This window comes from Tauraco erythrolophus, chromosome 14, assembly GCF_009769465.1.
Source record: "Tauraco erythrolophus isolate bTauEry1 chromosome 14, bTauEry1.pri, whole genome shotgun sequence".
Lineage (NCBI taxonomy): Eukaryota > Metazoa > Chordata > Aves > Musophagiformes > Musophagidae > Tauraco > Tauraco erythrolophus.
In genome coordinates, this window is record NC_141478.1 from 21183177 (window position 1) to 21196706 (window position 13530).

General features: G+C 59.7%; 1 protein-coding gene across 1 annotated transcript; it reads right to left on the reverse strand.

The window, feature by feature from the left end:
• Positions 1-8528: 8528 nt before the first annotated feature.
• PRMT2IP (PRMT2 interacting protein) lies at positions 8529-12446 on the reverse strand. The gene is given in 6 exon segments (XM_086620579.1): positions 8529-8566; positions 9177-10512; positions 10671-10837; positions 10840-12111; positions 12114-12245; positions 12248-12446. Coding segments are annotated over 6 exon segments (3144 nt in total).
• Positions 12447-13530: the final 1084 nt, after the last annotated feature.

Genomic DNA, 13530 nt, shown 5'->3' on the forward strand with positions numbered 1-13530 from the left:
CTGTGTCCCCCCAGTTCCAAGGCACAGAAATGAATTCCAGGGACCAAAGGCCACTTGCCTGTTCAGAGGCTGCCCAGAACCCCTGGTTATCCATTTCCAGAGTTTGGGTCCCCGCTTCAGGGTCTCTCCTGTCCCAGAGGACCTGCCACGTCCCGCCAGCTGAGCCTCTTGACCCGCAGACACTTAGGGAGGAGAACATGGAGGCTGCAGCCACACTTGGTCCCTCTACTCTGCACTCCCCTTGCACAGGGTCTGTGGCTGCTTCACCCCAGCTTGTGTCCATCCAACCCAGCAGACGGACGGACAGACAGATGTCACCCTTACCACCAGCAAGATGACGGGGAACAGTGATGATGCAGAGGCTGCACAGGACCAGGATGGCCACACCATAGTCAGGGAAGCCTGGTTCAGGCAGGGGAGGCTCCAGGGTGGTCCTCTAGAGTGGAAAGCAGCGTTATACGGGATGGAGGACATGAGGGCTCTGCCCCACAGGGTGGGGGCCACCCACCCATATGAGATGCCAATAACATGTATTTGACACCCTCTGTGCCCTCTCTGGATAACCCTTCTCTCCTGCCCTACACCAGCATGCAGCAGGTGGGTCCCTCCAGCTTCAGTCCCCCCCCAAAAAAAACCTGTGCAGAGGGACAGGGCATGGTTGTTTCTGGAAATTGTACTTTCAGATCAACCATCACAAGCTGGTCACCTCTCCAGCCAAGACATCTCAACCCTCCCTTTGCATAAGGGATCTGGATCTAGTTGGTCATGGATCTGCTTTGCTCAGGCTGCAGGCATGGAGCCACACATGGGTGAAGCTGTGTTCCCATGCCCCCAAAGGGAATCTTACCTCCCACAGCAAGAGAGTATGGGTCCACCTGGAAGTCTGAACCAGCTAAAGCCTTGTTGGCCCAACCGAGAGCACGAGTGCCTCCAAAACCTCCAGGCTGTTGGAGCAGGGTGCTGGAAAACCAGGTCCCCATGGCAGATCAAGGAGCCAGGCCTGTAGACAGGGGTGGGAAGAGCTCCAGCAGCTGCCAAGTCTCACCATCATCCCACAGCCACACATCACATCATCCCACACACACACATCCCACGGACTGACAGCTGGTTTTGCTCAGAGGGGCCCCCAGGATGGTGTCTCCGCACTCAGGGAGGCTTTGGTCTTGCATCTGCTCTTTGGGACAAAGGGACCATCGCTGGGGGTCTGGCAAGTCACTCCTGAGACAGTGGGTCAACACTTGGCCTGCTGCAAAACCCTTCTGTGGCAAATATGATACACCCAACAGCCATGATCTGCTGGTTGATATCTTCAGGGAGACCTCCCTGGATCTGTAAACCCCATCCCTCCCTCCTGCCCAGGCAGACCCTCTGCTCCCACTCACAAGAATCCTCTTATCACCACTTGCAGGAAGCTCCTGTGGTTCCTCAGAGCTCTTGCCACCTGGAAGAGAGGTTTTACTCAGCTCCCCACCAGCCTTCAGAGCATTTCACCCAGCATTTCACCCAGACAGACCACCACATCCACAGCCACAACAGAGCTGGGACAACCACTAAAGCAAGGACATGGAGCAGCAGTGGTCCAGCAGCACCTCCAGGTCCCTGGATGCATTGCAGTGGCCAGAAGAACCATCAGAGATAACCTGCCACTAAAGCCTCAGAACCTGCCTTCAGCAGGTTTCTACCACAGCCATGGAGTTGAGGGTCTGGTTGGGACAACCCCAAAGCAGTCCCTCTTCCTCCAGTGGTCCTCAGCCTCTTTTTCTCAGCACCCAGGAGGACCCCAGCCCCATCCCACCAGCCATGCCTACCACATAACCAAGGTCTCTGGAGAGCTCCTGGTGCCCCTATAGCAAGTGGATCCATAAGGTCCTCACTGAAGTGTCTGTTGGTGATGAGGAAGGAGACTGGGTAAACCTGGAGGTGCAGCCTGGCTCCGAAGAGGCAAGAGACACTTGCTAGGTGAGCAGAGCTTGCAGCAAGCCCTGCCACACACAGGGACCATCCTTACCCTCCACTGAGAGGGATGTCAGGTCCACAGAGTAGGTTGCAAGAGCTGTCAAGGCTTGTAGAATCTCTGCAACATCAGCATGGGCAATCGTGTCGAGATAGATCTCTCCAGTGATGTCCAGGTCTCCACTGAGGTTCCTAAGGGGAGAGAAGGGCTCTGAGCAAGGCAGGAGAGCAGGTGGCACAAGAGGTAGCAAAGGTAATTTAACCAAAGGCTTTGGAAAGGAGCAGTTGGTCCCATACCTGAGCTGAGTGATAGTGAAGTTCCTCACATGGTAGAGGGCACTGAGAGACTGAACCACCTAGATGAAGGGACAACAGGCTCACACCTTGCCCCTCCTTCAGCAGACATGGTCCCACCACACAGGCAGTGCAGCAGCCAGCCTGTGCCCGTGATGGGACAAGTCCCCTGCATCATCCTTTGGAAGGGCCACCAAGGTTCACCATACCTCACTATTCAAACCCCTCCAGGTGTTCTGCCCTGCTCCTCCCGAGGTGGACGACAGTGAAAGGATGGACAGCTTCTCCGGGTCCAGGTTCTCCAGGCTAAAGCCTAGAAGAGTTCAGAAGACAGTTATGCCCATGCCTGTTCCTCCATCTTCTTGGAGATATTAATTGGACTCATCCTCTGCCAGAGACTGAAAGTAGAAGCCAGCAGGGCAGCTGAGTGAAGATGAGGACCCCATCCCTTTTGTGGTGGAAGGGCTTGGTATGTGCCACCTCCCAGGAGAGGAGAAGCAGGTCAAGGAGGGGAAGCCAGAGAGTTTAGCAGAAGCACTAGACCACACAGGTCTGACACGCTGCAGATGTGGTCTCCAGCATCCTCAGCACTGGAGGGCTTTGTGTGAGTCAGAAGAGAGGACATTAAGTGAAGGTGAAGCCTGAAGTCCAAACTAGGTGGGTTTTGGCTTTGATGGATGTCTAGGGAGGACACTGACAGCAGCCACTCTGCTGCAGGAGAATCTCCGCAGCTTACCACTGGACCTGGACAGACTGTGGCTCCAGTTGCCAGCTGAAGGTGCTCCTTCCCCTGCTCGCCTCTGTGACGACCTGTCCGGATGAGGTGGGGAGTTGGTGGGAGCAGGAGCATCCCCCCGGAACACAGCCTCCGCTCGCACCACCACCGAACCGTTCCTGGGAGAGAGATGAGATGATGGGCAGCCCACCTCCTCTTGGGAGGGGGGGATCTAAAGCTGCTCCCATCATTCCCCACATTAACACCCCACCCACAGAGAGGTCTCAGGAGGCTTTGTCCAGAGCCTCAAACACTTCCAACGAGGATCCGTTGGGACAATGACCCCAGGGAGGGAGTGTGGCCGCCTCACAAGACCCATCTGGACGCATTTTGCCAAGCAAAACCCATCCTCCAAGCCAAACCCACCCTCATCTCGCCTGTTGCCGCAGGGCAGAGCTGCATACATCACATGAACTCGAGGATGTTTGCCCACAGGAAGGTCTTGTAGGTGGACAGCATTTGGTTTAGCTGGAAGAAAGAAGCACCATTAACTGGGGGGGCTCTTTGCCAATCCCCCTGGCATGAAGAGGGCACCATCCAGGAGGTGTGCAACAAACACGAGGGCAGTCGCTCTGGTTGGCCGAGGGAGGAATGCTGGGGATGGTCATGGCTGAGCTGGTGTGCCCAGGGCTGCCGTCAGCCACGGAGGGAATACCCGAGCACTGACACGACGTGCAACAGCTCTCCTAGCTGCCAGAGGCGAGGGGGAGCCCAGTCCCACCTCGAATCGAGCACCCCACAGGCCAGCTCCCACTGAGAGTGCCAGGGATGACTCACCCCACACCATGCCCAGGTGGGTGACAGACCAAGCCAAGGCTGATGCAGGTTCCTCACCTCCACAGGGCTTGCTGCACCAGCTTCTCAGGCTGCTTCCCCCCTGCACCAACACCCAAAAGAACCACCATCTCCACCGACCATCTCCCACACTCACCATCAGCATCACTTTTTCCTCCAGCTCCCTGTAGCTCCCTGAAGCCCTGCTGCTCAGAGCCACGCTGTAAGGGATGTCAACAGCCGGAATTGCAAGGGCAGCACGTGCACGGCAGAGGCTGCGCAGGAGAGGGGTGGGATACAGGGGGCTTCACCCCTGAGGAGTCAGGTGTGCCCATAGTCATCAGCTCAGCTGGGGTGGAGGCTTCTCCTGCAGCCACAGGGTGATGCTCTCTGGTTACAGAGGGGTGCTGGGAGGTGATGGAGTGACTGGGCATGGACTGAGCATCTGGCGTCGTTCCTGCTAGTGCAGCTGAGGTCTGAGAGCTGAGCAGGGAGCTGGCTGCCTGCACCACCCCAGTGGAAGCCAACAGGTTGGGTGGAGATAGCAAGATTGTGGTGCTGGTGTGTGTGCACAGCCTCAGAGCAACGCTCTGGAGCAGGGTCCTTGGAGCTGGGAGGGGGTGCAGAGCTTGGGCTGGCATGGGTGGGTTCCTGGAGGTCCTGCTGGAGCAGCAGCTGGTGCTGCTGATGCCGTCCTGGGCTCACTGTGCTCGGCTGCTTCTGCTGGAGCCACCCATCCAGGCAGCACGCTCGTCCCCAGCATCCTCGTTGGTCCCGTGTTGTCTGTTGTGGGTGCATCCTTGGATACTGTTACGAGGAAGGGGTCTGGACGCAGAGATGACCACTGGGTAGGTGACCCCAGGAGAGTGGCACGTGTCACAATCTGCAGCTCTTGGAGAGGGGGAAGCCACCATAGCAGTTCCATCTTTGCAGGGTGATTCAGTCACTCCGGGCTCTGGGATGGCATCAGGGGCTGTTGAGCTCACCCCAGTCTGGGGTGCCCTGGTCCAGGCAGAAAGGTGGGATTTGGTGGAGGTCAGCAGAGTCAGCCACACAGGGAGGAAGACAGGTCACTTTGCTCCTCCAAGGTGACAGCAGGTTCCTCAGATCCTGCCATTGGAAGGGAGGGATCCAGCACTCGCAGGCGGGCCGACACCACGAGCTGACGCAGCACTGGGAGGAGGTGCCGAGACAGTGGCTAGAAGTCCAGACCCATTTCCTGGGATCTTGGCCAAGACAGCATCCAGCAGCAGAGCAGCAGCTTTGCCACGCAGGAAGGTGCCAGTGGGCTGCGTGTCCCAGAGCGTCTGGGGTGTCACAGCAGAGGGTTCCCACACAGTGCCAGGATGCGTTTTGGTCAAGCTGGATGCCCTTTCTGATGGCACCTCTGGAAGGGGCACCAGGTGAGGAGCAGCAGCATGGTCCTCATCCCCAGGCAAGCCAGGGCTTGGTCTCACCTCATCCTTCTGCTCATTGCAGCTCCTCATGGCTCCAGCAACAGAAGCTCCATGCTGGCCACCAGAGAAGCCACCGGCTGTATACGGATCGGACACAGGTGTGCTGCTGGGACCCCGCGCTGCTGCCACAGCTCCGGCCCGAGGAGGTGAGTCACTGGCCGTGAGCGCCACAGGAGGCTGAGAGCTCATGGCTGGGCTGAGATCCGCTCTGCGGAGCGGGGTCTGGTGGTCAGGGGATGCCTGCTCACCTCCGGGCTGATCCCCTGTGCTGGGGCTTTGGGATGGAGCACCCGTCGGTGTCCATGCTGAAGCATCAGATGGGACATGAACCTCCTCAGCAGCTCCTTTGGGTGACACCAACCGGTTGGGCACCACCTCCAGCACAGTGGTAGCCGTGGACAAGAGGGGAGGCCTCAGCCACACTGGGGAAGTGGTGGGGACCCCCAGAGAGGCAGTGGTCAGTGCCCCCGTACTCCATCCCTCAGCATCCATACCATGGGTCATGTCTCCTTCCACCTCTGGGGAGCAGCCCGGGGTGCCCATCAGCACCCTCCCGTGCTGCTGCGTTGCCAGGCGGTCAAGCGGATCCCCGCGCACAGCCCCATCACCCAGCCCTCGCCGGGGGCTCAGAGGAGCAGCCAGGGAGCCCAGGCTGTAGGACAGGGTGGTGGCAGACAGACAGACAGCCAGCACCAGGAAGGCTCTGCCCCGCAGCCCGCTGGCAGCACCCCAGCCCACAGCCCCTTCCCTCTCACCACGGAGCATCATTTTTGGCCAGACAGCAGCAACATCAGCAGGGTCTGGGGGTCCTGTCCCCCGGCTCTGCTCCAGAGATGCCATGGGAGAGCCCAGCTGCAGGGACACACAGCAGGAGCTTTAGGTTGGGTCCCTCTAGGCTCTCCCCCACCCCAGTGACTGGCCCATCCCCAGAGAACCCCCCACTGGAGCCCAGAGAGCCCTTGTCAAAACACCCCCCCTGGTCTCCAGCAGCTCCAAGCAGCTTCTCCAGCTCCAGAAAGGTTCATGCCAAGACCTCAGCATCACCCAGGAGGTTCCCAGAGGAGAAACCAGCCTCAAGCTCAGACATTACCAGCTTCCCTGCCCAAAACATCCCCCTTATCCCAGATAACCCCCTCCAAGGCCAACACAGCTTCTTCAACCATCCCCTCACCTGCCAGCACCCAAGGAGAAGAAAGCACCAAGCCTCTACTCCAGCCCTGTGCTTTTATCTCATTTCCCAGGGGTGGAGGGGGTGGGTGGGTGGGGAGGGACTCCATTCCAGCTGCTCCCCATTAACACCCCAGCTAACCAGCCCTTCCCCAGGTGAAGCCCCTTCCCCAGTTGGATGGGTCTCCTTCCCTTGCTCCTCGCCAAGTTCCCCAAGCACCAGCCCCGGACGCAGCCGCTGCTCCTCAATATTTGGATGGGGGGGCCAAACCTGCGGTTTGGTTTGCCCAGGTGATGCTGGGTGCTGACTTGGGGACCCCCCACCCAGCTCTGGTCCCCAGAAAGGTCCCCCGCTGGCAAGCAGAGACTGAAGCGTGGCGTGGTTGGAAACGAGCCGAACCCTTTTAATCAGGCGAAGCGCCTCTTAAAATTCTTATTCTTACAAAATATTAAATAAAGTGAAGGAACTTTCTTCCCTGGAATCTTATATATAGATATAGCTATATAAAAATGTACAGTATTATTAACAAATGCTGCTTTCCCAATGGCTTTACGTTATGCACAGCCGTGGTGGGGGAAGGGACCAGCACCAGCTCCCCCAGCCCCGTTTCCCCCCCCTCCACGGCCAGTACATCCCAGTGGAAAAGCAGAAAGGCACCCATGGAAAACCTGGCAGCCACCTGCCCAGGCTGGCAAATGCACCTTTCAGCTAAAAAAAAAAAATCTATGGTAGGGTTTGGGTAAGGTTTGTTTTTTTTTTTCTTTTTTTCCCCCTTCGTTTTCTTATTTTAAAATAAATATTTCCTGTAGTGAAATAATTAAAAAAAAAAAAAATCCTTGTTTTGTTCCTCCATGCTCTGTGCATCAGCTGGAAAAACACCCTGAGTGTTGAGTTTGTAAGGCCTCTGCTGTGGATCGCCGCTGCAGAGTGGGTGAGCAGCATCCATCTGTCCATCCATCCATCCATCCATCCATCCATCCATCCATCCATCCATCCATCCTCAGCTGCCAGGACCCCTCCCGGGATGCCCGTCAGCCCCTCGGTGCCAGCGGGATGGAAACAGCTCTCTCCTTCCGAGGCCTGGCAGCACCACTCCCCTCTCCCGCCTGTGCCCGGGGGGTCACGGCTCCGTCCAGGTCATCCCCAAACATGCATCTCCCACGTTGGCCGTGGGTTCCGTGTGTGCCAAGGTTGGAGTTTCTTTTAGCGGCTTTCAAATCTTTCTGGCAGCCTTTTCAGCCTTTCAGGACCGAAGCTCCCATTGCTCCTGCCGCCTCTGTCCGGCACAGCAGACAGGTGGGAGTTTAAATACAAAGACAACTATAAATTACTATATATTTAAAAAAAAACCCCTCAAAACGAGCAAAAAACCAACCCACATAACCTGAAGGCAGCAGCTCCTTATAAAGGTAAACTCGTTACATTTTTAAAATGTCTTCATTAAAATGACACACAAACCACCCCCCCCAGTCCCGTAACTACGGGAATCACGATTCCCTCGACCCTTCGTGTTGTGTGAAGTCGCTGGATAAAGATTAAAACCCGGAGGAAGGGCCAAAGTAGGGAACGACGTGTCTGAAGCCTCCTTTGGCAGGGCTGGATGTTGCTCCGGCCCTCCGGGACTCCAGCTGTTCCCTCCCGGTGGTGGCCGGAGGAGCGGGACACTGGGGTACCACCACGGCTCCACCGTGGAGCATCTCTGGGTTGTGCTCCACCCCGAGCATCGTCCTCGGAGGGTCCCCGCCATGTTGGTGGCCTCCAGGCACCAGTATCCCAGGAGGATCTGTCCCCGTCTGTGGGAGCTGAGCATCTCCACGTTTTGTCTCGGCAACCGTCCTCAGCGTTGGGCTACCAATGGCCGTCGCTTTGCCAGTGGCTTTCGGTGCCTCTGCGCCACGGCTACCTGGGAGAGGACGAGCGCGGTCGGGGACAGCACCGTCTTCACCTCCTCACCCCAAATAATCCCCCTGCTCCAGCCCAGCCCAGGCAGCGGGACCACCCGTGTGCTCCTCGCAGACAGCCCAAGGTCCCCATCACCACAAACACCTTCACGTAACCACGCATAGATTCCACAAATCCCTCTGAAGACACACAGGAGAAGAGTTACCTACTTGGAGGGGTGCTGGCCAGCCTGCGAGCTCCGACCTGTAAGAAATCGAGGTTGTTGGTGATGGCCTTGAGCAGCAGCAAGAGCATCTGGACAGGGCAGGGTGGTGGGATGGGACACCCATGGGTGGCAGGTCCAGCACCTGGCACACACATCGCCCCGCTCCCAGTGTGTTCCCGAGCTGCCTGGTTCCGCTGCCCTTGGAGGGGAAGGTGGCCTGGAAGTGACCTTCTGGAGGTGTTCAGGGCCAGGTTGGATGAGGCTTTGAGCAACCTGGTCTAGTGGAAGGTGTCCCTGCCCACAGTAGGGGTGTTGGAACTAGATGGTCTGGAAGGTCCTTTCCAACCCAAACTCTTCTATGATTCTATAACCGACACCTCCTCAACACTGCTGGGATGACTCTTCTCACCCAGGCAAGGACAATCCCCAGCTCCACCACCACCACCCACCCCAGCAAGCTTTCTCCTTCCACAACCATGGAGAAAAGCTAAATATTCTGCTCTGCAGAACACTCGCTAAGACGAGGATGCTGAGGGACCATGCAAGATGGATGCTCCCACCAAAGAGCAGCATCTGGATCTTCCCTGGAAGACTCCCAGGGATCCACCGGTGACCCCAGCCCTCCACAGGAGATACCAGGCTACCTACCAAGCTGCTGTCTGATGGAGTCGTGCCAGTGGAGGTTGAGCAGGTCCAGGTAGATGTCAGGGAGCTGCTTGATGGCCAGGAGCTTCAGCATGCGTGAGGTGCAGCTCTTCAGCTCCAGGTCCCTCAAGTGCCTCTCCTCCGAGAGGGTGGTGGGACGCAGTTCCACCTTGTGCTCCTGCAGCACTTGGTCAACAGAGGCCCCAGGGAGCTTGGGGAAGAGCTTCTCCTTCACCACATGGATGGGGATGAAGACAGCTCCTGCCCGGACTACGTGGGGGAAAGGACACTTGCGAGCTAACATGAAGGTCTTCAGCTGAGACAGCAGTCTGGTGAGGAGAGCAGTCACGTCTTGGAAAGTCAGCCAGATCTCCTTGCCTTTGATGGCCTTCTGAGGTTCGGGGGTCTTGGAGCCATTCTTGGGCTTGGGGGGCAATTTGGGCATCTCTCCAACCTTCTCCTCCTCCAGCTCTACCTTCTTCAACCATTCCTGCAGGAGCTCCGGGGACGACTTGGACACGGAGCGTGAAATGACGTCGCAGAGCGAGGTGTGCAGGTTGGTGAAATACTGGGCGGCGGCGGTGAGTGGGGCAGGGGCTTGGCGTGGCGGCGGCGTGGGCACCAGCGGCGGTGTGGGCACCGGCGGCGGTGTGGGCACTGGCGGCGGCGCGGGCACCAGTGGTGGCGTGGGTACCGGCGGCGGCGCGGGCACCAGTGGTGGCGTGGGTACCGGCGGCGGCGCGGGCATCAGTGGTGGCGTGGGCACCGGCGGCGGCGCGGGCATCAGTGGTGGCGTGGGCACCGGCGGCGGCGTGGGCACGAGCACGGGCACCGGTGGTGGCGTGGGTGCTGGCAGCGGAGTGGCACCAGCGGCGGTGTGGGCACTGGTGGCGGAGTGGGCACTGGTGGCGGCGTGGGCACCAGCATGGGCACCGGCAGTGCTGTGGGCACCAGTGTGGGCACCGGTGTGGGCACCAGCATGGGCGCTGGGCTGGGCAGGGGGGGCGCTGAGTCTGGGTAGGAGAGGGCGCAGCAGCTTGTATTTTCTGAACATGAAGGTGGCCGAGCTCTGGAAGCTGCTCTTGTCCTCAGAGCCCGCCTTGAGCAGCGCGGGCAGCGCCGGGGGCTTGGACCCCTCTCCCACCCCCGCTTTCCCCCCTGGACCCTCGTTCTCCTCCTCGGCACCCTCCCTGGCCGGTGTCCCCTCTGTATGCTCGACAGGTCCCCCGGTCTCTTCGGCTTTCACCAGTCTCTTCTTCAAGCTGAGGTCCAGTGCGACGTGCTCGGGGGCTGCTCCTCGCTCCCCGCCCCACCGGGGCTGCCCCCCCAGATCCTGGCTCTTGGGGCACAAGCTTTGGCTTTTTGGGGATTCTCCATAAAAGCTTTTCTCTTGGCTCTTGGCAGGGCTGCTGCTGGTCTTCAGCCCAGGGCGGCCGCAGGTAGCAGGCTGGACATGACCGAGCCCTCACCGAGGGTGGTGGGCTCCCAGCTGCCCACCAGGTTTTGGGGTGGGGTGTCCCCCCGGAGATGTTCCCTGCAGAAGGGGACCTGGGCTGAGCCCTCAGTGCCTTCCAGGTAGTCTTGGTATGGTGCCAGGCTGAAGACGTTGTTGATCACCGGCATGGGTGGGGAGGAAAGAACCCTCACCATTCCTCGGGTCTTCCAGCCCCTCTGGCGGGCGGTGTGGACGGGGACATGGGGACAAGCTCCTCGGCTGCGTCCTTCACCTCGCAGGTGACGACGATGGGAGCCAGGGGTCCCCTGCCAAGGGTGTCCTGGGAGACTGGGCTGGGTCTCCTCCTCCCCGAGTCAGGGGGCTCCTGCTCCCCCAGGCTGGGATTCACCCAGTGCCCTTCTCCTTCGGGAAGGGTCTCTGCGAGCCCAGCAGAGCCCCCAGGCACCCTCTCCGGGGCACAGACAGGTTGGAAAGCGCTGGTGTGCCTCGTCGCCGCTGGCCTCCAGGGACTTTCTGCCCGGTGCCGCTCGAAGCCCACCTCCGTGCCAGCCAAGGAGGTGCTGAATCCGGCTCCGTCGGCGGGACCGAAGGCAAAGCCAGGGCTCGGCAAGTAGCGGGCTCGCCGCGGCAGCTCGGCGTCCCTCGGCAGCGCTGCCAACTTGGCAGGCGGCAACGCCACCGTGCCAGTGCCACCTGCCCTCGGCACGTAGGTGTCCAAGGAGCCAGGAAAGTAGCTCCTCGGTGCTTGGGGCTTAAGGTAAGAGCTGGGAAAGGGCTCGGCGCTTCCCGCAAAGCCGAAGCCTTTGTAGGTGCCGGGCTGCGGCTCCGCGATGGGAGCTGAGGGGTGGGAGGGGAGGGCGGCCCTCCGGAGGGGCAGCGGGTAGTGGGGGTGCGGGTAACGCGTCGGTGGCCTCTCCCAGTACACCGAGCTGGCAGCAGGTGGCCGGCGCTTGGGCCAGGGGTCCGGGTTGAGCCCAGGGACCTCGGGCACTTTCCTCCGGCCGTGGGCAATGGGGCAGTTGGCTTCCAGGAAGGGGGGAGCGGGGGGACCCCTGTATTTCTCAAAGTAGTAGGGGGAGAAGGCGACGGGGGAGCCCACCTTCTCCCTGGTGGGTAGTGCCAGGCTGGGAGGCAGCGCAGGGAGGCCGGGCTCAGAGCGGGGACCCTTCCTGTGCAGCCTGGTGCCACCACGGAGCTCGCCGGGGCGGAAGGGGTGGCTGGCGGGGGTGGCCCAGTCCGCATCCCCCACTCTCGGTGGCGGGTTCTCTGCCAGGGGTGCCAGCGGCACAGCCAGCGCAGGGTCCATGAAGCACGCTGGAGCTCCGTACACCGGCTTGGGGATGGCCAGCGGGGCCACCTTGTTCACCGCCACTGGCCTCTTCACCGGGAAGGGGTGTCCCGGGGCCGGCGGCGGGCTGCTCCGCTTCTCCCTCACCATCAGCAGCTCCTGCATCAGGCTGTCCTTGGCATTTTGGCACCCGAGGGCTGCAGCCTGCTCCCCGGGTTATCGGGTCGGTAGAGATGGCAGCTTATCAGTGGCTCCTCCGCTGGCACGGGCTGGCTGCCGGCACTGGAGCCGTAATGCTGGTAGGCAGTTGCCAGGCTCCAGCATGCCAGGGCTGCTCGGGGCCGTCGGGGCTTTGCAGCGGGCAGGCGAAGTAGGAGCCCTTGTAGTTGAAATGGTTTTCGGGGTGGGGGCCGGGGCTGGATTTGCAGATGCCGGCGGGGAAGGCGGCGGCGGGAGTTTCCATCTCCAGCCGAGGTAGCTTGTTGAAAATCACGGGGTCCGGAGACTCCAAGTGTCGTTTCGAGGCCATTTACACGTTGGTGCCGGTGTCCCGACCAGGGCGTGCGACGGGAGGGGTGAGCTGGCCTTCCTGGATGGGAGAGGGAGACACAAAATGCATCAGGAGCAGGCTGGCCGAGCGTTTCTCCATGCCTTTCCTTGGAAAAGCAGCTCTGCAAAGCTCTCACTGCTTTGGTTTCAAAGCCTCAAGGAGCGGCTGTTGCAGGCACCGGGAAGCAAAGCCGGAGCAGCTCCAGTGAAGGGCCAGCAGACCACGATGAGACATAAACACAGAGCACCCAAAATGCCAACACTCCCCCCCAGTTTCACCTTTCAAGCTAATTCGAGGCTTTTCCCCCAACACAGCAGCCTGGGGCTCAGGGTCTCTTCTGGTTTTGGGCTGCTGCTGTGGCAGGGCCCGGGTGCTGGCTCACAGTGCCTGGTGGTGGGTGCCAGCAGGTGGAGCTGGCAGACCATCCCAGCATTGCCCGGCCTTCCTGCCAGCGCCCCACTGCTCCTGAGCATCACAAGTGTCCCCCCAGTATGTCCCGGCATCACCCAGCATCCCCCCAGTACTGCCCAGCGTCTCCTGAGCATTCCACTGAAACATCTGAGCATTGCTTGAGCATCACCGGGCCATCAAACAGCATCCTCCCAGCATCACCTAAGCATCATGTACATCACCTGAGCAAGCCACAAGACCTGCCTGTGCATCACTGGACCATGGCTCAGCATCTCCCAAGCATGGGCAAATATCACCCAACATCTCCCAGGCAGAGGCAAACATCACCCAGCATCTCCCAAGCACGGCCACACATCACCCAACGTCTCCCAGCGTAGTCAAACATCACCCAGCATCCTTCTAGCATGGCCAAACATCACCCAGCATCTCCCAAGCATGACCCACAGCACCCCCCCAAACCCATGGATGGATGTACTGCAGTGGGATCTTGTGTCTGTTCTTCACCCTCCCCAGGTTTGGGTTTTTTTTATTCTTTTTGTGGCAAGAGTTAGCAGAGAAGCAAAGAAGGAAACAGAGGAAGAGAGCATGGAGATAAGATAAAAGCCTTGTCCACAGAAGGGGAAACGAAGCAGATAACCAGGGCGACCTGCGA